General features: G+C 37.7%; 1 protein-coding gene across 1 annotated transcript; it reads right to left on the reverse strand.

Moving 5' to 3' along the window:
* Positions 1-3,628: 3,628 nt before the first annotated feature.
* Positions 3,629-26,359, reverse strand: LOC113676108 (uncharacterized). The gene is made up of 21 exons (XM_089193173.1): positions 26,131-26,359; positions 21,540-21,777; positions 21,422-21,455; positions 18,702-19,343; positions 17,201-18,256; positions 15,513-15,622; positions 15,164-15,240; positions 14,324-14,463; positions 13,793-14,095; positions 12,793-13,089; positions 12,045-12,350; positions 10,645-10,953; positions 10,069-10,371; positions 9,343-9,648; positions 8,623-9,089; positions 8,162-8,256; positions 7,682-7,838; positions 7,389-7,455; positions 6,749-7,011; positions 5,948-6,122; positions 3,629-5,372 (listed from the first exon to the last, which is right to left on the reverse strand). The coding sequence occupies exons 2-21, from the start codon at positions 21,594-21,596 to the stop codon at positions 5,080-5,082; spliced, it is 5,457 nt and encodes a 1,818-aa protein (XP_089049299.1). The 5' UTR covers positions 21,597-21,777; positions 26,131-26,359; the 3' UTR covers positions 3,629-5,079.
* Between the last annotated feature and the right edge of the window lie 917 nt (positions 26,360-27,276).

Below are 27,276 nucleotides of genomic sequence, written 5' to 3' on the forward strand. Positions count from 1 at the left end.
GAGACAGCAAATTGTTTGTAGAATTACTTAATGGGTTGCGTAAAGGTAAACACACAGTAGCTGACATTGCAAAACTTAAAGAGAGCTATACAAGAAGACATCAACAACCCAATAGATGCACCTCACTTATTTATACAGAATGCTAAAGTAGATGAATTTAATCAAAGGGCCCATAATGCAGCCACAGGAAACAAATTCACAATAAATGCTCAAGATAGTGTTATTGGAGCTATCTCTCCAGAGCTAAGAAACAAAATACTAAGACAAATACCCAATGATCCAAGAAAAACAAAACAGTTAGCCTCAACCCTTTGTCTTGCTGAGGGTGAAAGAACACACCTTGTCATGAATGTACGAACCGAAGATGGCATGACAAATGGTGCTGGAAATGTTGTTAAACTAGTTCAGTTACATCAACAAACCAAACCATCTGGTATTGTATGGGTACAATTTGACCACTCAGATGTAGGTCAGAAAACAAGGAATGAAAAAAGACATTTGTATGTACAAGGAATTGAACACACATGGACCCCAGTAAACCCTGTGACTACACAGTTTGCGGTAGGTAGAAACAGAACAGCACAAGTTGTTAGAAAACAATTTCCACTGCGTCCCGCAGCAGCAAAAACAATTCACAGGTCACAAGGTGATACTGACAGTAGAATTGTTGTGGATTTTAGTACCAGAAATACTATTCCACACATACATTATGTGGGACTCAGTAGAGTGACTGCTATAGAAGGCCTATATATTTCTAATTTGTGTGAAAGCAAGATTGCTGTTTATCCAGATGGAGAGATTAAGAACAACTGCAAAACTTAAGCTTTGCATCTCCCCTCTCCATGACATAACATCTTCCCTTCTTAAACTGTGTTATCTTAATGTAAGGTCTCTTCACAAACACATAGAAGATATACGTAAAGACTTAATTTATCTAAGTGCTGATATCAATATTTTCACAGAAACAAGATTTAATTCTCAAGATAATAATGACATGTATGACATTGCTGGTTATGTTCTCTTCCGTAATGATAACCTTAATTCCAGCAATGGATCAAGGTCTTATGGTGGTACAGCTGTGTACAGTAAAATCCCATACTTACCTGGATAACCCTATTGTCACAATATACATGGTGTTGAAATAACAGTAATTCAGTTAGCAAGTCTTTAGGATTGGATAATCATAGGGATATATCACTCCCCAAACGTGCCTGTAAGACAACTTTATGAAGCAATAACTGATGTATTAAATAACATTTCACCAGACAACAATATCATTACTGGAGACTTTAATATAAATTGGCTTGTTGAAACAGACAGAAGACCTTTGTATAATTTACTAGTGAGGGATAACCATTACAAACAGTTCATATCAACTTATACAACTGACAACAACACAGTAATTGATCATATATATACAAATATATCTAACATTGATATACAAGCAGATGTTTTGGAAACATATTTCACAGATCATAAAGCTGTTTGGGCCTCATTTCACGGTGTCCTATAACAAATTACTTTATCATGATGTACATTGTTTTTAAGTTAAGAGAGCAACAAAAGAAAGCAGTAAATAGTTATGAAAAGAGTTGTTTCCCTTTTTTCAGAGGAATTTGTAATGAGAAACTCGCAAAACTATTAATAAGGAAATGCTGCTTATTCATTTGGTACCAGAACAGGCCTTTTAAAATTAAGTTTGAAGTCATCTTTCTAAGAGTTGTCCAGTTTAACAACCATTTACAAAAGACAAAAATAAACTACATAACACACAGTCTTGAAATTTCAAGGCAGCTTCTTTAGCATCTTGGCTAATTTCTAACTGAAACCTTTATTGACAACCCTGCATTAAACAATTATTCCACAGTTAAGTCTGCAACCCCTCCTGAAATACTCCAGGATACCAAAAAAAAAAAACAACAAGCAAACAAACATATTAGTGAAGTGAGCAAACAACCACATGCGTGACTTTCACGTAATCTAAAATTCGTGATTGCAGCATTCCCACGTGCGTAAAGTGCTTGTAACTTATGGGAAACACACGCATGTTACACCAAAAAAACCCGCGTGTAGCAGAAGAGGCCTATTACTCGCAATTTCTCGTAGTTTTGAATTTCCCTTTTGTTTTTCAGAACACCCATATACCTGTACTTTTTTACACCGATGCGATAGAAATTAATTGGAAAAGCATTCCTTGAAATAGGAAGTCGTCCTGTATTTTCAGCGAAAAAGATCGTCAAGTGATCAAAACAACACCGGCCAGATTATAGTCACGTGCTCGGCAACGACTTCTTGAAAGCGATCATCTTTCATTCTTACCATCAAAACAGTCACGTTTGCATAGAAGAATAACAAAACGAAACGATTACAACGGAAAGACCCAAATTGGCGTAGAAAGAAATAATGCTGCAAATTACCATTTTTTTTATGTCATGGGTACATGTTTCCGTGGGAATTTCTGTGTCAACAGCTTGCTGTCACTCACAAACTCTTCGTGATTCTCGCTGGTCCTCGTTATGTTTAGCGCATGGACGATTCGAAGACCCTTCAAATTTGGTTTTTAAGTTGATCATAGCACTAATCTGAAACATTTGAAGTCCATTTCAATATAGTAAACGTCGAAACAGGCGTGTAAAGACAATAAATATCGCAACGATCAGTGCAATCATAATAGCGCCAGGACTTTGGACTTACTTCTTCGGAAGGATAGATCTCGAGTTCGAAGCCGACTAATTACGACTAATTACGAAGAGTCCACGCTAATTTGCATATCGCAAATTCTTGTAAAGTTTCATTTCGTTGCAATGTTAGATCGAATCCGTATGTAAATATTGCCTGAAAACAGCTAGCTCAGCTTTGTAAATAAAGAAACCTGTCCTTGTAAATTATGTCATTTATAATACAATTCTTCCCATTACATTATATCGTTATAAGCATGAGACCGAGACGGAAAATGTTTTTTTTTTGCCTTAATAAAAAGGGGGTGATGTAGACCTGCCTAACAGTCTAGAAAATATATCATGACACCTAAAAGAGCATGCTTTTAAAACCGTTTTTGTAGCTCTTCGTTTGGTAACTGTGCAGAGCCGAAAAATTCTGGAATCCTGCGGATCCTAGCGCGAAAATCAGTCCATTCTGTTTCATTTAGAGAGTTTTTGTCATTATTTGATTTGTGTCAATTTCATAACAAACAGTTTATCAAAGTTGAATGCAAAAATGGCACTTGTTTTGGGACCGGATACTACTAGGACTTTTGAAACACGGGCACCGAAGCCTTTTCGACCCTAAATCAATTTAGTTCAGTATAACTCTGCTACCACTCTAGTATCATCGAAAAGCTGCAATTTGGTCGGCTATGCTACTCGCTATCCATTCCGTGACTGATAGAGGCTAGAGTGAGTAACCTAACAGTGGACGGTTGTGAGCAAAATGAAATGAAAACATAAGACTGTCTTATTATTCATCTATGGACGACTGGCAGATTTATGCTAAAGCAACTGCATTGTTCTCTCACGATTTCTATGCGTGCTCGGTACTGGAATTGGACTTTGCCCTATCGACTCTCAGTCGTTAAATAAACAAATCGAGAAAGTTTCTCTAACTGAAAAATTACCATACACAAGACAGATTGGGTGTAAAATCCGTCCAGCAGTTCCTTTATTTGGCTAGATGACTTTTTAGTTATATTATTAACAATTTGAAATAAAATTACTGTTTTTAAAAATATTCTACAGTCTGCAGATTTTAAACGAACGTATTTAACATTTTTCACTGTCGTTTTAAATCAAGATCAACAACTTCCGGAAATAACCAGCATTCATCTATAGAATGCATCACGTAGGATAGCATTAATTGGAAAGCATTTCACGTATCAAAGTGAACCAAGAATTTCACATTCACAAGATATGTTTACATTGCCAAAATATCAATCTTAAATTCTAAGAAACAACCAATTGTTTTATCTGGGTCAGGTAAAAGTTCTAATAAAGCATAAGTGGGAATTTGTTACCAAAATCATATTCTCAAGGTACTGGTTGAAGCAAGTTACTCCAAAAAGACACTCAGGGAGAACGCTACTCAGTTCAATATATACCATTCTTTAACTTAGCTATAGTTGGTACATGAAATTGCGTTCCACAAGACAATTGAATCAAAACACTTGTTTAAACACAAGTCTACCTTCCTGAATTCATTATTGTCACCTTAGACTGTGTCAGTGAAATTGTATGTTAGTGCAGTGCGAATGTCTATTGTAATCTGAAAGGAAAACGATTGATATTTGCCAGCATCACACGAGGCGATTCAGATATTGGGCAATACATTCTCCGTATTTCGCCTGTATTTGCAAGAATGATGAGAAATATTCATTGAGACATGCATGCAAAATAAAATTATCGGCGTCAATCAAATATTTCTGTTCACCTGTTAACCTGTAACCTGTGAAATGTAGTTATGCATACATTAGCTTGATTACGTCGGTGTGTTACATAATGCACTTGATATATCATTTAATTTAGCGCATCACTCAGCTAAGAGCAATTATTATTATTGTAATTATTTAATTTTATTATAATTATGATTATGATTATTATTATGACAATGATTATTATATAGCTGACAACTTGTTCCGAAGGACGTAGGTTGGACTTCTACTGAGAGCACTCGAAGTTCTTTTCTCTGAGTATACATATGTCATCTACGTCATCTACAGAATTACACCTTCTTTCACTCATTTCACTTTGCCTTTTATACAGTTACGGCATAAGCAGATATTTTATAAAGAAAATCAACACTTTCTTGGATAACCTAGGGGTGCCATTTCTCTTTTATGGTTTTTTTTTTAAGAGAGCCAACTTCCCTTTCATTCTCATTTTATCCCTATGCATTGGATGTTATTTGATGAGGTAATTTTTACACATAAAGTAAAATTTCCACATAAATGCTATTGTCAAAAGACAGGGTCACCATGAAAACATTTCAGGAGAGACTTCTGGCAATGCAATTTCATAATAACTGGAGGAACCATATCGCCTTTGGAGAGAATCAGTTTCATCATGTGACTTGACTCAACACCTTTCATCATGGTACCACTCCGTTCTGATGGTGCCGTACAATGCTCCTTCGAAAAGGGAATGCAAAGTTATTCTTATGAACGTTCCCATTCAAGGCTTCAGTTCCTCCTTTATCGGCTTGCTCTTGCTTTAATCGCGTCAAAAGCCGCAACTCTCGTCGATGTTTTGCTTTGAGATTTTCCAGTCTGAGACGGCAGTTTTTATGAAATTCGGTGAGAATCGTCTTCATCGTTTCTTTGCTGTTGTCATATTTGTCCCTAGGTTTTTGTTTGTTCAGAGATTCCAAGTAGTCACTGTATTCTGGTCCCAAAATAAAGGTAAAGTAGCTTAGTATCCTTATGATTATCATTTTCAGCTTAGACTATGTTAAATCATTAAACACTTGTCACGGAGAAATCGTCTATACTGTAAATAATTATCTTAATTCGGAGCAGTGACCACTTTCAAAATGGCCCAATGCATTCGTTTGTTTGTTTGCTTGTTTTTTGTTTTGTTTTTTGTTGTTTCTTTTTTTAAGTGCAAAATTAGCGAGGCATTGAAATGCAATGGTAATCAATGGGTCTCTCTCTATAAAAAATGGTTCGGCAAGGGAGACATTATCTATCAAATGCTTATTTCCATTTAATCATAGGCTTACGACCTGAACTGGACAGTTCAATTGCGGGCCAAACGACTCAGGGACTCAATCGTAAACTCATTCACTCTGACGAAGGGCTAACCCTTGAAACGTCAGCTTAAGAAACTCTTTACGGTGGCCAATTTGCATCATCAACTCACTTGATAGATCTACATTACCCTATAATAGCCTAGCTGACGCCATACCACAATTTCTCTAGAATCTAACTCCTCAACTCAATGAAATTTTAGTATCTTACCGAGTCTCTTCGGAGATGGATTGCGATTCTTTCTGGTGGTTAGCTCATATAGTAGGAAGATAACTGTCAGCACGCCAAAGGCACCTCCACACCACGTCATCGTTTGGATGTACACCACAGACTCTGCGTCAAACAAATTCTCTGTCTTTTCTGCCGTATTGTCTTTCTGAAGTCCCTGAAAATTCAGTAATGTATTCCTGATTATTCATTCATAAATAGTATATTTTCGCGTGACTTGTGCTTACGGAAAGGTTCGAACGAGGTTCTGACGCACTGAGTGGTGGCTGGGATCGATTAAGTACATCACATATATCTCATTCGATGACTAAGTTGGTTATTTCATGCCATACGAAGCAACAACTTTCCGCTCACTCAATCGTTGATCTGGTGATGAAACACGCCAATAGTTGACGTTTTTGTTTTCTTGCAGCACTTCACTCCACGATTTGCCCGATCTGTAAACGTTCTGGTGGATTTTTCTTAATGTAACAGCATATGCAAAATTTTTCCTGCGAACGCAATTCTACATATTTGTTACCACGATATTCCACTTGATATCTCGAAAGAGATCTTTCTCAAATGCGAGAAACTGAGTGTAGTCGTCCTTTAAGGTGAAACAAAGAGAAACAGCGCTTTAAAAGGAAGTATCCTATCTACAAAAAAATGTTGCCTCCACGAGGACAAAAGGTCGTTTTCGAACGTTTCGTTTTGTTTCCTTCCTCTTTGATATCAAGTAACTGGGAAACAGTCATAAAACAAAGAAGGAAAATTCTCGTCATAAAGTACCATAATGATAATTACCGTAACGCCTTGAACATTGTCGGTGATGATTTGAAATACGGACACCCTCTCCTCCCTCAAAAACTGACGAAAGCATTTCTGCAACTTTCTAGCTTGTCCAGCCATTACAACTCCATATGCTGAGGAGTAAGAGATTATCTTGGTCATACGGAGAACTCCATCACTGAACAATTCCTTCCGACTTCCCACAGTGTAGGAATCTATGAGGGCGCCATCTACACGTCTGTCTTTCAAGGACTGGTACAAGTCCTCAATGGTGGCTACTATAGGTAAAAAAAATGAATCTTGTTGGTGCCACGTTCGCAACAGTTAGTTTTCATACCCAACAAGTTTTTTTTTCCGAACGACCTTCTTCTTTCAATTTGTAGGGAAGACGGAACTTATGACATGCTTTTTTCCTTGACTAAAAAGAGCCTTTGTCCAATAATTTCAGTCTTTGAACAAAGGGATCCGTTAACGGAAATTTTTACATGGAGCACTTTTGTGGTCGAACGTTAATTGATGACGACAAATTGAGGCCTAAGGAAATCTTTACTCCAGCTGGTTTCCCTCACAATTCCTCCTCGAGATGTACACTTCCAAAAAAAGAGAAAAACAATTTTTCTTTATCAACTTGATCCTATTTTTGATTCCAACTTACCTCCATGCATGCGAGCATTCAATCGAGTTCCAAGACGAAATTCCGGTGTATCAGCAATGGCGGAAACCTTCGAATCGCAAGAATTAAGACCATATTAATAAGGTATATACTTGGAGAAACAAATTTTTTGAAAGTGAGCCACTAAGCAATCTAGGGGGGAACTGACAGTTCTGATTAAATCTAAGTCCTCGTAAGATGTTTGGACGAAGATGATTGTTCATTTTGCTCGCAAAGTTAATCGGAGGAAGGTAGGAGGAAGGTTTGAAATAGAGAAATTCAAAGATTTGTTTCACCTTTGATCCATACACGGCAATATCCGATTTGATGACATTCATTGTCAAAGACGTAGTGATGAATGAAATCACAAGTGCGATGATGATGAGGCCACAATTGATCCAAACTATTCCAAACAACTTAGAGTGTATACCACGGGGCACACGGTCTCCATATCTGACAAAAAGAAAAAGGCAATTGTACCTTTCACATGCAAAATTCTACCGCAAACCTTTTATGGCTGATGATGTAACAACGCCAACACAGAATGTAAGTTTTCAGGACCATAACTGGAAAATGGTTGACGAAAGGAATTTGCAAAGGGATACTTCCCTGTTCAAAACCATCTTTATAGTTAAACAGCTCGGCCGGAGATGTGATTATTACTTTATGTGCCCTGTTTCAATATTTTATGAACATAAACATACAGACTTTGCTTGCTTTGGTTGATTAGGCAAAGATACCAAGCGAGCAAATAACATGTTTCATGTTTATCTTACCCCAAAGTTGTCATGGTTACAAAGGCCCACCACATTCCTTCAATTGGTCCTCTTATAGGAGAGGAAGGAAATTCTTGTGCATTGAAAATGAAATCCTGTTGGTAAACAAAAATTTACTGACTGGAAGTAACGCCTGGGTAAAAAAAACCTTTAGTTTTAATCATTTCTGTTCAAGTGGCATCTGGTTAACAAAGTTTCCTGCGTCAATTCTGTTTTGCAAGTTAGCGCGTTTTTAATTGCGTGTTTTCTATTTTGTTTGTTTGTTTGTTTTTTTTATAGTTCCCCCAAACGAATAGAATCATTGATAAAGAAAATAACGTATAAGTGGGATCAACTTTGCAGCCTCACAATACAAAAAAAGCCAAGGTTATTGAATATTAAATGAGCTGCATGTAATCATGAAGTACTTGTTCCAAAAAAAATTCTGATCAAGTGCGAATAAACAATCAAACGACACTTACCATAAGCCACATAACTATTCCAGAGAAGAAAGCTGAAATGAACACAGTCACGATCAAAGGCCACAAGTTTAACACAGTTTTGACTACCATTTTGGCCGTAGCTCCTGGTTCGTCTCCAGCCACGATGAACGAAACCCCAGCGGACTGCACTAAAGGCGCAAAACCATATTCATTGGAATAATCCAATTGTTCCATCCGTCCGGAAACGGGAAAGCTTAACTCTTTCGCGTCATCTATTGCTTCTCTGACTTGTTTCTCGGTACTTTTCTTAGCTGCAGAGTTGTGCCCCGAGTAAAGAAAATCAATTTCTGTGTAGCCATGTTGTTTACAATCACCACAACAGCTGCGGACGACAAGACGCAGAATTGGCGGGAAAATACCGCTTACGTTGCCGCTCTCACCTTTAGCCATGTATGGCGGGTTCAGCCAATAGTTTGTGTAAAGGTTTTTGTTGCAGTTGCAGGTTTCTAAATCAAACAGGAAAATCAATTTCTTTCAATGTATGCCACAGATTTGAGAGATCAGTCAAGTTAATGAGCCACAATCATTCTCTAATTTGTTGTTTGGTCGTACGTTATTTGGAAAACTAGCCACGGCTTTCCCGTTCGTCTGATTCCTTTAATTGCACTTAGACAACACAAAAAGGATTAAAAATCGCCTCACCTTGCGAAATGCGAGCAGTTTTGAACAAGATTGAAAAAATTTGCAAATTTTACTTACCCGCAAAAATTACCGAGGAAGGTGTACCGTTGCCTTTTCTGGTAAATGCTCGAACTTCGATGCTGTAAATTGTAAAAGATTCCAAATTACGGAGCTCGAGAGAAAAGGTATTCGGTCCAACTGTGATGTTTTTTTCCCTTTCACTCAGCTCTTCATTAGGGTTTCTGAGTGCTCGATAAGTCACTGTATAACCCAGCAGTATGCCATGAACATAATATGGATTCCCAATCGGTTTCCACGACACCGGGATCGTCGTGGGAGTGGATTTGCTGATGCCTTGGACGTTTTCTGGAGGCCTTCCTGGAGCTGTGAAGGGATCACAAAGGTATTAGGTTACAGAACTAATTGGCTACATTCTTTCCCACTCTTCTTTTTAAATTTGCAAGTTTTACCCCAACAAATTATCACATTAATTCAGAGAGTGACCCATTATATTTAATAGTTCATATTGTTAACGTTTCTAAGGTTAACTTATCTCTTTTTCTATTGCTGACACACTTTCATCTTGAATCCAAAATATGAACGTGAGTTATCTGCTAACTTCCACTTATGGGCTCGTTAGTAGTGGCTTCTAGGGGCTATGTCAGCATAGCTATTATCGTGATATTAGCCTATATACCTTGATCGCAAAATACTAAATGCAGGGCTCTCCTGATGTATTTAAGGGAAATGTATTGACCAATGCTGAAAATCAATAACAAACCAACAAAACAAATTCGACATTACCATCCTCATCAGTCTGTACGAGAACTTCAGGGCTAATGACACCCCAGCCCATTCTGGTGAAACCTAAAACTCTGATGCCATAGTTGGTATACTTCCATAGTCCTGTCAGCTCCACGCTGGTGCTGTTCGGTCCCACTTCGTAATCCTTGTATAGGTCCTGGGACTCGTTCATAGCACGATATAAAACGACATACCCGGATAATACTCCATGGACATAGCCGTGTGCTATTGGATTCCAGTTCACTTTAATGTTCGTAGAACTTGTGTTGAAAACTTTGGTTAAAGTTGGTGGTCTGCTTGGCCCTAAGATACATTTGGACAAAAGATTTCCTTTAAGTTGGACATTCCATCGGATATTAAAATGATTAAAAGCAGAAAAACCTTCACAATACCAATCTAACCACTTTGATACTATTGAGAATTTAGGTTGAATTAACCCTTTACATTCCAAACTCAATCTCCATACTGTCCTCTGTATACACGTCTGTTGATACTGATAAGGTAAATTCGTTTAACAACCAAACCTTCTTAGGTTGGCGATCATTCCTTAATTCTCATGATCTTGGAAGCACTTACGGTCTTCTTTCGTGGAAACGGTAAAAAACTTTGCTCTGACGCCGTTCCCCTTCGAAGTGTAAGCCAAGATGGTAACATCGTACTCTGTGTACTTGGAGAGGTTCTTGAGCTCCACTGTGGTTGATTCAGCTGACACGTTCCTTGATCTAAGCTTTTCTTGACTTGACCGCGATTTCTTATACAGAATTCTGTAGCCAAGAATAACGCCGTTTTGATGATTTACAGGCACTGGTCGCCAATGGATGAATAGGCTTGTTGAAGTGGAGTTATCCTTGGCAACCGTAAAATTTTGCGGAGGCTTAGAAGGCACTGTATCGAGAAAAAGAGACTTAAAACTATTGGAGGTTTAGTATGATCTGATACAATAAAACTCAATACCATTTTTTATTTAAACACGTATCGTCCAAGAGCTATAACTCATTTAAGATACAAACGTGTGTAAACAACATAAATTGATCAAAAAATTTACAAACACATTAAACAATGAAATATTAAGAAATTGTAAATAATAATGACCAAAAAAACGATATAACGATTCCAAAGAATAGCATTCTGAATATTGCATTGGAATTTTTTAGACGCGCTGGGTTATGAAATTTGTTGGGAAGACTTTTCCTGATGTTCGCAGCTATATGGCTGAATAATATTTCTTTCACAGTAATTTAAACCTAGATAAAGCTGGCCTATATCCATCTCTCCTGAGAATACAGTTCGTTTTTCTAAAGCTTAAAAGGTTTTTAACATATATATATATATATATATATATATATATATATATATATACACACACTCAGGACCATCTCCACATAGACTCTTAAAAACTAATACTATAGACTGATCGATTTGTCGTTTCCTAAGATTTTATAGTTGAATGGTACTCAATATACGTTCATAAAGAAAAACCTTTCCGCTGACTGAAACAAATTTAAGGATCGAAAACCTTAGATCTGACATCGTGTAATCGATCGATAACGAAATGTCAGAAGCCTTAGCAAGCTTTGCTAATAAGTTAAAACCGAAGCATCCTTGTCACCTGATCCCAAAGAAGTTTACTTCATCAGCAATTTCCTTTATACCGCGGGAAAACTATTCAACACAACCCGCTTAGCCAGAGAAAAGTTTACGCAAACAGCGTTTTATAAATATTATTTTGATAATTAAGTGGAGGGACGTATATGTCATGGAACATATCAAGACAACAATTTTTTTAATGAATCTGGAAAACTGCGGGTCAGGTTGCTTTGTATTGCAGCACACGGAACATTACAAAAAGGTTAAATAAATTATAAGGCAGCAAGCAATTATAGAGGAACAATCAGGAAGGGAATACGGTCGTTTGATCGAATGACTTGAAGGGGAAATAGCCGCGTCGACATCAGGCGTAGAGAACAGCTGCTTACCATCCTCGTCTGTCCTGATCATGTAACCTTTGGACAACAATCCCTCTCCTTTCCTGGTAAAAGCCCCAACCTGGAACACATACGCTCCATATTTCTTAAGACCGTAGATGGTGGCATCGTAGATGTTAGCACCAACTACAACTGTTTTCCATGTGTTAAGGTAACCTGGTTCCACTCGACGATATTCTACTCGGTATCCTAGCAACCGGCCGTGTATATACCGTGGAGGAAGAGGGTCCCAGTGCACTCGAATGCTCGTGGAACTGGTGTAATATATCTGTGAGATGTTTGGAGCCCTGCTGGGAACTGTTGGATTGGAAACGAAAATTAATTGAAAGCTTCAAGCAAGTAATCAGACTAAATGTGCCTATACAGCCGTTTATTGATTAAGGATGTTGTCTTTATTATAAATAATTACCAAACCTGCATTTTTTCCACGATTAATCTTAGAAGAGTTCGCCAAAAAACTTTTATCACACAGGCCACGATAGTAAGAGCTTCGTTCATAGTTATCTATTTCTTGCTTAGATCGGTATTTTCTTGGTGAGTATACTACATTGAGTTATGTTCATTCGACAATCGCCTATTCTTCCCTTGGTTTTTGATAAATGGTAAATCAGCCTTATTGACTAAGACGAGTTTACCGTGCACTTAACTTCTTAACATATAACTCAGACTTAACAAGCAAAAGATTTGAAGAAAATTCCTTATTCTGATGAAAATGAAGAAAACAAACAGAAAACCTTACCACCCTCGTCTGTCCATACAATAACACCTTGACTGACGACACCAATTCCTATTTCATTGATAGCGGCTATGCTGATTACGTAACAATTGTACATCACCAATCCAGAAAATCGATGGCTTGTGACATTCGGTAAGATTTTTACAACTTCTGTTACATTCGTTGCTACTCTTGTGAGATTCATCTGGTAGCCGAGTAAGACTCCATGAAGGTACTTTTCTGGCAACCGGTCCCATTCAACGAAAAGCTCCGTGGAACTCAAGTTTCGGGCGGTCACATTTGCAGGTGCACCATCTGGAACTAATGTCATATCTTACATTACAACAGGACCAAACATTCCGAAAATCGAGGACACTAAGAATAAAGCACTATTAAAATACTCATCCATTTTTGTTTTCATACTCCAAAACCAAGATTTTTTCAAAAGCGATCTCCCTCAAGATTATTTCGAGCGGTGGTTGTCGACAAAACCTGTGCCATTGTCAGCGCTAAGAATGAAAACAGCAAGATTTTGCTGGTATAATTGAATAATTAGCATCTTTCCCAAAATGTTTCATAAAAAAATCGGAGGGATAACGTCTTTACAATTTTTATTTACTCACATTTAGAAAGTTTCAGCCTATATCCCGACGATTGCAGCGTTTCCCAATGTGCGAAGTTCACTCTGCACTCTGACCGTCAATCATTATAATTAGGAACCATCCAATTTACCTAACCCTGAGCAATTTACAGTTCGCCCGCCTCTTTTGCATGATAATCCTTAACATTTTGCGGGTTCCGTTTACAGCTTAATGATGGTCATTTTGGGCACGTTGGGCGGAGAGGTACTGTAGGAGTAAAGTGTCGTGACTAAAAACACCAAACAATGACCTCGACCAAATTACTGCTACCGGAGTTCGACCTCGGATTGCTAACAGTAGCTAGGATCATTACAGTGCCGCATACCCATTTATTTCCCCTGATCAAGGTCTATAGCTTTCACACTTTCTGAGCAATATCTTACCATCCTTATCTGTGTAAGCGCACACTGGGAGTGAAGCAATCCCATCACCTCTCCTGTTGTATCCCATGACACGCACACAGTACATGGTGTAGATCTTCAAGTCCTTTAGTTCTGCTTTGGTGTTTTCCTCTCCAGATATCACACGACTCCACCTGGTAGCGTCCTCTTGTGTAGTGTAAAGAACACGATAGCCAAGGATATCCCCACCAACAACGGTGCGAGGCCGAATTTTGTTCCAAGTGACCATGATGCTTTGGGAGCTTGTGTTTCGAGCTGTGACGTTTTCAGGGGCGTCACTAGGGACTAATAAACAAAGAATGGAAAGAACTGCGTCTGTCGAAACAAATTTATCAGTTTAAAGAGAAGCGATAAGCCCATTTTTGTCCCATGCATTTGCTTCCACTCACTTTGGTTATAACTTTATGAACGTCAAATCTCTAAACCTTCCCTAATTCCCGTAAAGGATGCTTTTGGCGTAATTTACATATTCCTCTATTCACGTTAGAATGCACCATTACATCAAAAACTTACCGGCAGCGCTGTTTATGTATTCCGCTTTAGCTTCCATTTTGTGCAGCATTTTCTTAACCGTCAGAGCGTCTTGTAACGCAATAATTCCGTTGTACTGAGCAGCCATGAAATTAAACTGAAGAACACATTGTACAACAGCCCTAACAGAAACAGAGAGTGAAACTTTAATTTTATGAGAACTTTCTTGTTCTTCAATTGCTCTGTGTATTTTAGACAAAACGTCGTAAGACGTAGCAAGGTTCGGCAACGTCCGGGTCTTGGAGGGCTGCATTTGTTATAATTTTTCCGATTCTTATCTTTCATCCGCTGCAAATGATTCATCATCGTACATACATTTATAGCATTAGTTGATAAGAGAACGATGTGAGACATCACGAAAAGTATGGACATATTTGTCTTGAAGCCGCCTTCCACACAAAAGTTTTTCAAAATTGCTGTTTCTAAGACGCCTTATTGTTCAATTTAATTATGGAAACGTGTTCCGTCAATTCAATACCGCTTTGTTCATTGGCAGCCTATTGAAATTTCAACGCCACCTTAACATTCACAAACGAAAAAAGGTGTGCTTCAAAGGATTGAAACACAGTAAGAAGCTCCCGATATTTTTAGATTGGATGAACTGCAACAGTAGAGAAGCCGTTTTCAAGGTCAAGTCTTTTGATGTTGTTAAGATTCTATGTCGAATGAATACCTTAGTTCGATAATGAAGATTGAAAGAAAATTTGGCCAATTAGCGATACAAGTTCACATAGGAAAATAAACTAGGTAACTGGTAACAGGAGTGCAAAATGTAACTAATTCTGATCATTCCTTTATCTATTTACCGCTTCCCGCCCTTACCCCGGGGCGTCCGCAAATCCACACGATTTGACTTCAACTGAGTCCAGAGCAGAATTTTCGTCGTAAATACTTAGCACCTGAAAGTCATATACATAAATCAACCGTGTTAAAGAACATTAAAATACCAAGTCGAGCGAGGAGCGAGGAAACTGGGAAACATCCAGGAAACAAATCTTTGAACAAGCAGGAATCATATCGGAAGCAAGGAGAAATTATAGGGTATTCCCTTAGTTGAGGAGCAAAACAACGATAACCGTGATAAAAAGACGCTGTATGGAATGCTGATCAGATAAACTGTCAGATTGCACTTCACGAAGAGAAAAAGAGGATAAATGTGGGAGAAACTTACATTGTACCTGATCTTGTTGGCTAGCGCTTGGAATATCTTACTATTTTTATTCATGAGATCTGGAGTAAACGTTTCGCCTGGAAATCTGACGGGCGCTATAAAGCTAATATCTAAATAAAAAGAAAAAGAACAAGGTAAGAAACACAGTTGTAAGTATACATAATTACATAAAGAAACTAAATGAAGCTGAAGTGACTTTAAAAATTGTGTATTTAAACAATTATTTTAAAAGAAATCAGATAAAGGAGGGGTTTGGATCACACAGCTAATTGAAATGATATGTAAAGCTCTCATCATTTACACCTGGACGGTCCGGACCGTAGACAGTTTTGTCCTTAACATCAAACATGACCTCGTGATCCAATTGTTAAAAATATTTTCCAATTTTTGTCCTAGGCTGTCATGGCGTCATGGCTTCTGCCAGCTGTCGATTTTCTAAGTATTCCTAAAGGTCCTTCTCTTATTCATTTCAGCTCATGGATAATCATATCTCCTTTTTCCGAAAATTGTATCGACTTTTTGTTAAAGGACAGTCGAGTAAGGCGGTCTGACTAAGGCTTATTCAAAAATGAGCTTTCGGTTCAATTCAAAATAATATCGACCACGACTCTGAGGAAATTCATGCTAACTGGGTTTGCTCGACATGCAAACGAATAGTTTATTTCGACCTCAAACGACCTTGTCTTTTTTTTCTTTCTTTTTTTTTTGCGAACATCTCATCGTGAACGACACTGCCCTTGTGTGGAAAAGCTTAAGGGGGTCGAAGTGTGTTCCCTGAAATTCTTGCAGAACTACTTCCAGTACATTACACTTCCTTCAAAATTCATATGGAAATTGCAGACGAGATTGAAGTAAATATGTTATTTCGTCGGTTCCTACCCCCCACGAGATGTCTTTTAGACATCACACCAGAAAAGGATAGAGTTTGATAACAAAACACTGCGAGCAAAATACGAGTGCGTGCAACACATAGCGGGGTGCGAGAGTGGAGATGACATGTCTGTTGGAAATTAGATTTGCAATATAGTAATACAGAAATAAATAATTCAATGATGTCTCTCTTGAAATTTTGAATTCTGTTCTGGCCGCCACGAGAAAGCTAACAAGGAAAAGGAAAGTCCCAATCCTCTCTCGGCCACATCAGCTTTTTTGGTTTTGTCTGTACCAATCATATCACAGGAAATGGTATAGACAAAAGTGTCTATGGCCTAGACTACTGGCTCCGGTTTCTCGAAGGTAGGATAACGCTATCCACCGGATAAAACTCTATACGGTGGATAATGCTATACGTTTTCCTATCACTTATCCACTGGATAGCAATTTATCCGTTGGATAGCGTTCTCCGACCTTTATACAACTGGGACCTGGACGTTATATCAGATAACTATCGATCGGCAAGACATCATTCATTAGGCTTCAGCTTTTAACCTTTAAAATAATACCACATACCAAGACTTGAATAGTTCTTTGATCAGCAAGAATGAAAATGATGAACTTTAGCTTTCAGCGTTTTTTTACACATAAAAATAAGACTGTCCATTTGTATATCAAGGATAAGGTAAGCTAACACCTGTCTTTTGGTCGTGGTTCCAAATTTGTTGACGCTACCTCCAAAATGCTATCACTATTCATTTGTATTGCATAAAGTTGAAGGAAATGACGCAATTAAAAAAAGAGATTAATCTTACCAGGACACCTTTTTGTGTTGCAATCACGACTCTCTCTTGCCGGTCCCAAAAGCGAGCAATCTTTTCCCTCGTATTCTGGTGCAGGGTTGTTGCATTGCCGAGCCCTGACGCTCTCGCCACCACCACAAGATCGAGAGCATGATGAGAAGTCAGACCACTCCCCGTAACCTCCATCCACAGGGCAGGGTTTTGTGTTACAAGGCACCACCTCCCTTGAGGGTCCTATACGTGTACAATCCAGTCCACCTGCCTCAGGTGTAGGATTTGTGCAGTTGCGTGTCCGAAAATGCGTCCCACCTGCACAAGATTTTGTACATGGGCTGAAAACAGACCACTGTGTGTAACCTCCGCTGACTGGACATACCTCAATGTTGCACGGCTGGCTTTCAATTGCTGGTCCAAGGTGAGAACAATTTCTTCCTTCGCCAACAGGGAAAGGATTATCACATTTTCTCGTTCTTGTTTTTTTTCCCACACCGCAACTTTTTGTGCAAAGACTGAATGCACTCCAGTTGCTATAGTTACCATCAACAGGACACACCTTAACAAAGCAGGACAGCTGTTCATTCGTGGGCCCAAACATTGTGCAGTCTTTACCTCCATACTGAGGAGCTGGTTGAGTGCATGTTCTCGTCCTGGTCTTTGTTCCTGTTCCACAGCTTGTGGAACATTCACTATAATCTGACCATCCACTGTAACGGCCATGAATGGGACAAGGATTTTCATTACAATCTACTTCCTCTAGCTCAGGACCTAAAGCTGAACAGTTGAGTCCGCCGTATCGAGGACTAGGGTGAGTGCAAGTTCTAGTTCTGTATTGTTTACCACCTCCGCATGTAAATGTGCATGAGCTGAATTCCGACCATGCGGAGTAGTTACCGTGGATAGGACAATCTCTGAGAAAGCAATCTTCCGAATCGATCGTGGAACCTTGACATAAGCTGCCTCCGTGTTTTGGCGGAGGATTCGTGCAGGATCTGTTCCTCGTTTTCACACCCAGTCCAGATGTGACCGTACAAGGACTAAATTTAGACCACTCAGTGTATTTTCCATCCACTGAAAACAAAATAACAGATAGGCTACTGCTGGAAAATGTGATTCTCAAGGCCTAGTGGACGAGTCTAGGGAGAGGGTTCGGGGTTACAGAGCCTCCATTCACGTCAGAGCTGTTTTTTTCTTTTAATTCTTGTTGGACAGCAGAAATTCTTGCAATGCAGTATCGTATGTTAGTACTGGATCTAACGTTTTTAAAAAATCACTTATCTTGAAATACTTCTTAGTGTAAGACTCGTTGTTAGAATAGGAGTAATGCTCATTTTATTCACATATGTGACCAGGCCCAGCTCACATTTATCCTTAACTTTCCCTATAATACCCTCAAAAACCAAAAAGAGGTCGTCTCTTTTGTTAACATAAACACACAACACACTAAAAAAACAAATACACAAACACAAATTTGTCTTCAGTGGCCGATTTGAAATGATAGAGTGTTGCATATTACCTGCCTTGGACTCCATGATATAACAAACATCCTGTTTTGATAAAACACCATTCCAGATAGCAAGTTCATCTATGGTCATCTTGATGCTATTTAACCGAGCATTGCTCGCCCCAAGTATTAGCATATTATTTGGCGGAACTGACGAATACCTATAACTAGCCCCAACATTATATTTCTCGTATGACACGCTACTACAGTTGAGGAGAACACCAATTTTGTTATCTATTTTGTTCCACGAAAGAGCCACGAAAATCCAGCTCGCATAGGTCCAGTTTACTTGTACGTGTCGCTGGGTTGCACGACCATTTACATAAACACCAAAATAGTCACCGTCGATTTGCATCGTTGTTCCAACAGCTTGCGTGGCAGAACCTATCTGCATAACAAATCGTTTGTTCTGACGGTCGTCAACTCGAAGCCAGAAAGTTGCCGTAAACCCTGTTTTACAAGCTTCCGGATTACTTATACAGTGAAAAGAGAAATTTCCTAGGTCAGCCCAGCTTCCTAGAAACCCATCCAGTTGAAGTCCGTTCTTGCTGTAAGCCTGCACGCTTGTGGTACCCCTTTGGTCTAGAATTCCAGGATCTTTGAGTGTGTTGAACGGCCAATAATAGCTCGCCTTCTGGTACCATGGGTCATCACCTTTGTTTATGGGCAAAGAAATTAATACTGTATACATGACTGATAATGTACCTTACAAACATATTTCTAATACTGAAATAATGATTACAATATAAATAGTAATGTTAATGATAATAACCATAATAAAAAGACAATGACGACAACGATAATGATGTTGAATGATTTTCAGAAACGCGACAGTCATTCCACCGAAATATAGTGATTAAATGATGAAAGGAAACTCAAATGGGAGAATGCTGTGTTGAAATGCAATTTTACGATGCGTGGGAAACATTGGCGACTTTGTTAAACTCGCTGAGCATTCCAGGATTATGCAGGGTGGCAAAGAATGCAGATTGTTGCAAATATCTTTTTCAGTTTTTAGACGACAAACGATCAGCAATATCATTCGACATAATTAACGAGCCGTATGCTTCATCAAACTGTTACCATTTCTGTTCTGATCTCGATGGTAAGTAGTGACTATGAAATCGTTTCGACAGCCTGATTGGAGTCGGGGCTTGACTTTGTGTTTATCTTACTTTATGATTTGCTTTTATATTATCTCATCTTTATTGATTGGTAAAGAATAAAATGTAAAAAACTCTTCGTGAAAATTTTCGTAATAGTTTAGATACCAATCTACTAGTAAACGACATTGCTAGTGTTCAGTTAGCTTAATAATTACATGCATTGAAAGATAGCCTCTGTCAACGTTGTAAATTATGAATACATATCTCGCCGGCCCACAGGTATTCTGACTTGCTCGATGCAAATCAAATAAGTTGTAGAAGATAGCACGAGCAAAGTGCCTAGATATTTTCTATATTCATTGGATTTGTTTTAAATTGGCCCTTTTATTTCACCTGCTATAATCAGTTTAAGTTATGGAAGCAAATGTTTTCTTCTGACGCCAGATTTGTTCTAGGGACTAAATCTTCCATAAAACTATGCCTGTAAGCTAAATTACTCAGGTTTACATTTTCAAATAATGATCAGGAATCGTAATAACTGCTAACCACCACGAACATGATTATGATTCGCAGTTTCTTAGGGTACTACAGCGTAGGCGGTAAACTTTCGTCAGATAGATTTCGGAAAGCAAATCTGAATTTCTAAATAAGTAATATCCATTCAAAGACTAAGCAAAACAGTATGAATCTAGATGATTTACAGTATGCAATATTTTCACAGTGAGTACGTAAGTTATAACATTCGCGACTGACACGGCAGTTATTTCATGGGAATTTGCCCTTCTGCCTTTTCAGATTGTATAGTATTAATACCAATTTCGATTTCCTATCTAGTTTTTCTTATTGACATGATTCGATGCGAAACATTATTTTGAAAATTTGGTTCGTTCCCTCACCATGAACGAGTTATTTTTAATCTTGTGGTTTTCCAAGATGACAGGTTGTTCGCGGGTCTATTATGTTGAGCTCAACTGGAATCTAATTGTTCGGACATGCAAACGAAATCGCGAAAAATCATGAAAAGAAAAGAAGACAAAAAAAATAACTGTGTATTTTTCTCAGTGTTGATGCTAAGATCTTGAAAGAAAGACGAAGACTAATTTTAGCGAAAGTTCGAAACCCCTAAAAAAGTATTTTGATAGCTGTAGCTCATCACCTGTAGTGATATTTCCAACGAAACTGAATGATTCATCGCCGATGCACAGATGCAAACGACATAAGGATTCATAGAGAGTAAAGTATAGTTATAATGAAGATATATTTGCGTGTTTCAATTCACTAGCTCTGAAATGGTAAACAGCAGTCGGATTACATTGTCTTAGCCCTAACTGTCAATTTAGTCCATTGTGTTCGATCTACATTGTAAGGTTGGATATGGCGATATATTTTACAGCTCCGTGGTGAAATAATCCGTGACAATGCTAGTTAATTGAGAAAATGCGTTACATGGTGTTTGAAATTTACTTTAAATAAACCCTTGCACAATTATCGATGTGGCAAATATGACGGTTTTGCGTAGTGAAACACTTTAATGAGTACCTTAGAAATATCCCTATTTACAAGTATATAGTCTCTAGGTCAATGGTAGTGATATTACACACGAAATTTTCAAAGAATCTCTCTTACCAGCTACAGTAAGCCCATTTGCAAGATGAAGGCACTGAAATTAAAAGTTAAAAAGAATGGAAAATGAGAGGAAGAAGACGCATTTTAAAATCCTAAAGTTGATCATTAGATATCTCACCTGCTGTAGTATTAAAACAGTTACGGGGCTACAAGCCTTTCCAAAAAATATCTCCATCGTGGAGTTGCAAGCCCCGAATGGCTTTCACTTAACTTTGGTTACGAGTCTTTGATCGATCCATTTTGCATTTGTTGTAGACGACAGTCTGTAGAGTTTATCATGACAATCAGGCGCTGCTGTAAAGTCTTCAAGCCAAGGTCGTTCATTCGTTATGTAATTGTGTCTTTTAACTCAGGGGCTGTATTTAAAGTAAAAATGAAACATTGTTAATAATTGATAATTGGTGGATAATTACAGCGCCGCTCGGTAATACTTTAAGCTTTTCCTTTTGTCAATGAATGCAAAAGGGACTTAGAGTGGTTAGAGTGTAATATCAACACGCTGTTGTATTATTGGGCGAGCAAACTTAAGCACTTGAGGAAAACAATTTCTTGGTCATCGAGTTTTACCATCACACAATTAAGACTGTCTCTCCAAAAATTGCTCGTGTGGAGTGAATGCTTTAGTCGGTAGTACAATAAGGTTTATTTAACCACAAGATGTCCGCAAAATTCATCTCCAGCTTCGCTAGAAGTGAGGATGTCTGCAAACTCTTTTTAAACTGCATAAGATGTGAAGATCACTTTAGAACACATGCTACGAGCTTAATGAAACAAAATTAAAACGCGACCAGGTATCTTAATCCAGTTATGTTGCTGGATCAATAGGGGGAAGGGAGAAGGGTAACATTCAGTAATAAGCTTCCTAATTAAGAAGCTCTTGAACTGAGTGGCTTATATGAAAATCTAGAAAACGAAACATACGCTGCATATTATACTTAGCATTTTCCCTTACTTTTGTTTCGACAAATGTACGGTTGATTGAATATTCAAATTAATTTATTATGTTTTTTTTTCATTGCCATTCTTTGGAGTCGAAAACACTTTGAGAAAATTTGAGATGCCACAATACCAAAAGCAACTTAAATTAAAAATGAAATTTTAGTTCTGTAATTTAGGTGATCGCTCATAGACCATTGTGGTACCTTGGAGTTTCCTGTCATAAATAGCGGAAAAATAAAAAGTCTTCGCCCGAGGTAAGAACTGTAATAGGCGGCCACCTTTCAAGCCATGCAATTGCTATTCGTGGCTAATAAGTTAAAAAAAAAAAAAAACCGGCGGACAATGCTCCTAAACTGTGTTGCTAAATGAAAATGCCCATGCAAATGCTTTGATTTTCTCCTTATCTAGAGTGATCCCTATTATAACAACACGTTGCGTGAGTCTCGCCTCTGCCAGCCCGCTGAAAATATCTTTAATCAGTTGAGGCCTGATTTCAGTTACAGATTATCTTTTAATTTACCCCCTGCGATACCTGAATTCAAGAATTTTATAGCTATTACGCCGAATCTGCATCTCCTACATGAAATTCACGATTTTGCTTCTGCTTATTTTGGGAAGAGTCTGCAACGAAGGCGAAAGCCAACCACGGAACTTGCCCTCAGTCTTAATTCTTTTCATTGTAAGTTAAAATGAAGACAAAAGTGAATACGTTTTTTCAAACTTTGAAAAAAAATTATATGCAAGAGTCTCCAAAAATGATGACTGACGCTACGGGATTTGTGGTTTCAACAAATTCTTGTTATCAGTAGGACTATGTATCAGCGCCTTACTGATTTGAGGAATAGTCTTACATCATCCCATAAATCCGTGCAAAATTGGATTAATGTTTTTTCAATTTTCGCTTTTCTTAACAGGATTATTCTTCAAATACATAAATAATCTGCAGCTCTCAGCCTTTTAGAAAATATGTCGGCGTTGCGGTTTTCCAGCACTTTAGTTGGATGAACACTGAGATTTTTTATTGTTCGCGAGGTATATTCTTGCATTGATAGAGAAATATTTTGGCACCACCTGTTACATGAATGTACAAAGCTGTTAAGCAGTAGATCGTCAGTTTGCACCCTATCTGATAGCTAACACGATAGTCTTTTGAAGGGTTTTTTAAATCAATTTAATCATTGAAAAATGTATTTATTCATTAAAGTATCACAAACTGTACTTCATAAAAATATTGCTCATTGACTCTCATTTGAATGGAAACACTGAAGTGTCTCATACGCAGACCTAAAATTTACACCATAGTGTGCAGTATAGGAAACGGTGCCTCGTATCCAGTAGGGTCACATCCGCAGATCCTAAGTTTTAAGCAGCTTTCATAACGGTGGCTCCACTCGATCCAGGTTTAATGAGCACCAAAGAAAATTTTAGGAATTCCTCAAACTTTATCATACTCAAGCTTTGGTGGTCAATATAAAAAGAAACGTCTATTAGTGAGAGCATTACATGGGCAATGTGTCACACACCAAGACAAATAGGGCATTTTTTTTTTTCAGTAACAAAAAGTTAAAAACGCGAAATCTTGCATCGTCAGCTAATTAGACCACAAGGGATAGTAATTGTAAAACAAATGTCCATTCAGGAAAACATCAAAATAAAAAAACCCCTCGATCAATATCAGACTTACAGCTCAAACCAATCAGACACCGCCTATTGATATGTTTTCTTTCCGCAAAAAAAAATATGTCAGATTAAGGAAGAGTTTCTTCATGGAAGTGGGTTATCTTAGGAAAATAGGACAAAAACTTAGGAAAGCCTTCGTAATTAGTGAAACGACAAGTTCCACAGTTTTTTTGCTTGTGTGAGACAAAAGAATGAAATAAAAAAAACCCAAAACAAGGTTAATCAAAGCTTTCAGCCAAAATGTTCACTTAAATTTACTCAAACCTTGAATAATAAATGCACCAGGAAGAAAGACCTGTTAACTAAAACAACTAGGCTTGGCAAGGGATTCGCATTCTGGTTAAGTTTCCTTAGGAAGCAAAAAATCACCACGTTTAAGGATCTTCTCCTCTCTTACTGGACCACTCAGCCCCAAAACTCGTCCGATCTCCTTTCTATGTTTCTCTCTTTATTTCGCTGAAAATAATAGAGGACTTCTTCAGAGAAAGCCATGGGAGGCACGAGTTTGAATCTGGTTGACGCCTGAATATTTCCAGGCTCCTTATTGCTCTTTCCAAAATTTCAGCTTATTTTCCCTTGCGCAGAATACATAGAATTGAAAAGATGTTTTTTCGTCAGCCTCAACCACATAAATATTAACACAACCGTGACCAGTACTAAAGAAGGCGTTAATAAACATCAGCCTCCTTACACCAAAAGATTCCGCAAGCTGTAGGCGTGGTGGACTTTATATCTCGCTGCTAATTTCTGAAAAGATTACAGTGGCCTAGCTTACTGGCCGACATGAATCCTCTAATTGCATCGCTTTACACTACATATTGTGCTGCCTCCATTCCGCCCATTTCCGTTTGCAAATTGTGTAAAGGGACAAATTTGGCTGAGCAAATGTTTGAGAGGACATCTAATTGGTTCTCCAAAACTACCATTTCTCTTTCCGCTTTAGACATCAATTTTTTTAAAAGGCAAGGATACCTCGTTGTTCCCTAGTGAACGTTTATTTGATAAACTTTTTCGCGCTTCAGATTGCTAACAAATGATTTTGAAAGAAGAAAGTTGAAAACAAATTAATATTGAATGACCGGTAAGGTGACAAAAAGCATTCTTTTGGTATAAGAAGTTTGTTTTAAGATTAAATGAAAAACCAAACCAAAACATCTTTTCAAAGATTTTTTTTTCTAAAAAAAATGAATTGATGAAATTGCAAGCAGTTTTTCCCATTTCAATCTCGACCAGAAAATGTGTAGTGAAACGGCAGACTTTTGAAAAAATGCATTAGTTAAAGGTAACAGTGAAATAAAAGATCTGAAAAACTTTAAAACATCGTTGTTATCATTAAAGGAGAATAACATCAGGTTTCCATAAATACTTAGCGTGCGTCGAAGGATGTTTACAAGAATAATAATGAGGAAACATATGTTTTTTGAAGAAAATACCCATAAAATATACATACATTTCGAAAGAGTTACGCATTTGTATAATCACTTTGGCGTTCTTTTAATAAAAAGTTGAATTTCAACTCGAAGTGCACTTCACAATTTCGAAACGACTGTCGTTTATTTATAGCCATTCAAAGAGTTTTGTCTTAATTTAGATTCTATCGTGAATAAAAACCAGGCAACTCTGCATCTTGTGGTCTAAACTACAGAGCCAACAACGGGAATTTGCAAATAAATATAACAATCCATATTTGAAACCTCTTTGAAAATAACAGGTGATTTTTAAAAATGCTCAGCATGCAAAAAATATTTTACCACGACGGTAAAAGAAAAGAAAATTAAAAATCTTGACGCATCGTGCTGAAAGCGTTGCTTTTGTGAGAGACAATCTCCTCCAACTTTGCTTTAAACTGCTGAATGCTTTGGCTGCATTGTCCTTCGTCCATTTGAGCAGGTTCTCATCCAACCTCACAGAAGGATATGTTTCAATTTTGAAAAAAAAACAGCAGGGCCACCATAGCTGAGGCACGTTTTATCCTTCGAATGTTTAAAACTCGTTTCCTTTTGCATTTCCCCTCAATCTTTTATCATAATGTAGTACTATTTGCAGAAAGGGAGACAGAATAAAAACTCCTTACATTTGGTGTTACTTACCTCCTTTGGCTAAAAAAGCTATCAAATTACGCACCTCTGTTTCATAGTGGGCAATACTTAAGTCCGGCGGTCGGGTGAGTTAAATTATATTTGGAAAACGTTAGTACATACTTATGTACTCAAAAAAATATGTCAAAGGACTTGAGAAAAAAAGGTCTTGTTGATCGGATGAGGTTCAGGACAACGACAAGCAAACGTTGCGGAACACGATTTTGTACATTAGTATTCCGCGACCGAACTGACGTCATAATAGCTGAACATTTGAATTATAGTTCAACTAATGATCATAGCAAATTCAATACCTTACAACAAACCTCCTGAGCAGGTCAATTATTTATTGTTACTACTGCTGACTGTGAGGTGGGTAATCACAATAATACTCATATCGAAAGGAAAACTTCGATAGAGTGAAGTGTTGCTATACGATGTACATAGATCTTTGCTATAAATCTCCTGTTTGCTGTTTCAAAAGAAACTTCACTTTTGTATGGAAACTTAATTTTTTTCTCCTGAATCGCCATAAACGTATTTTTTCTGCAATTATTTTGATAATATCAAGTTTGCGCGTGAAAAGGAAGGGCTTAAGCACGTAGGTTTACCCATATGCGGCTAGTCTGATAAAGTGAAAACAGAATCTCGGTCAGTCTCACTTTGACGAATGCCCTAAGCTAAATAAACAATTTCTTTTTAAACATATTCAATTTCAAGTTTCTTTTAATAATTTTGAGGAAAAATGACCATCATCTCTAAAAACTTCCTATTGCAATATTTAATTTTACTTTTCTTTAATTAAAATAAGTAGTCAATTTTATCTTTACAGATAGAGTAAATGCATTTGATCAAGGAAGCTTCTACAACAACAACATTTGATTCGCTGTTTTCAAGATGTTTGCCAAATGTCTCTGAATACCTTTTCAATGCATGTTTGACTTTTTCTAATGAAAATGTTCTATGATGGCGTAAGCTCCGATTCCTTGATCAACCGAGTGATCGTTCACCACGAAAACAAAGCTTTGCACTAAACTGTCTTATCCATTCACATACTGAAATATTTTTTTGTTTCAGAATGTCTTAATCTAGAATCTTAATACATATTCATCACAGTTATTGTAATTGTGACGGTATCTGCTGTCGAGGAAGTAGAAT

The sequence above is a fragment of the Pocillopora damicornis genome, chromosome 14, assembly GCF_964200805.1.
Source record: "Pocillopora damicornis chromosome 14, jaPocDami1.2, whole genome shotgun sequence".
Lineage (NCBI taxonomy): Eukaryota > Metazoa > Cnidaria > Anthozoa > Scleractinia > Pocilloporidae > Pocillopora > Pocillopora damicornis.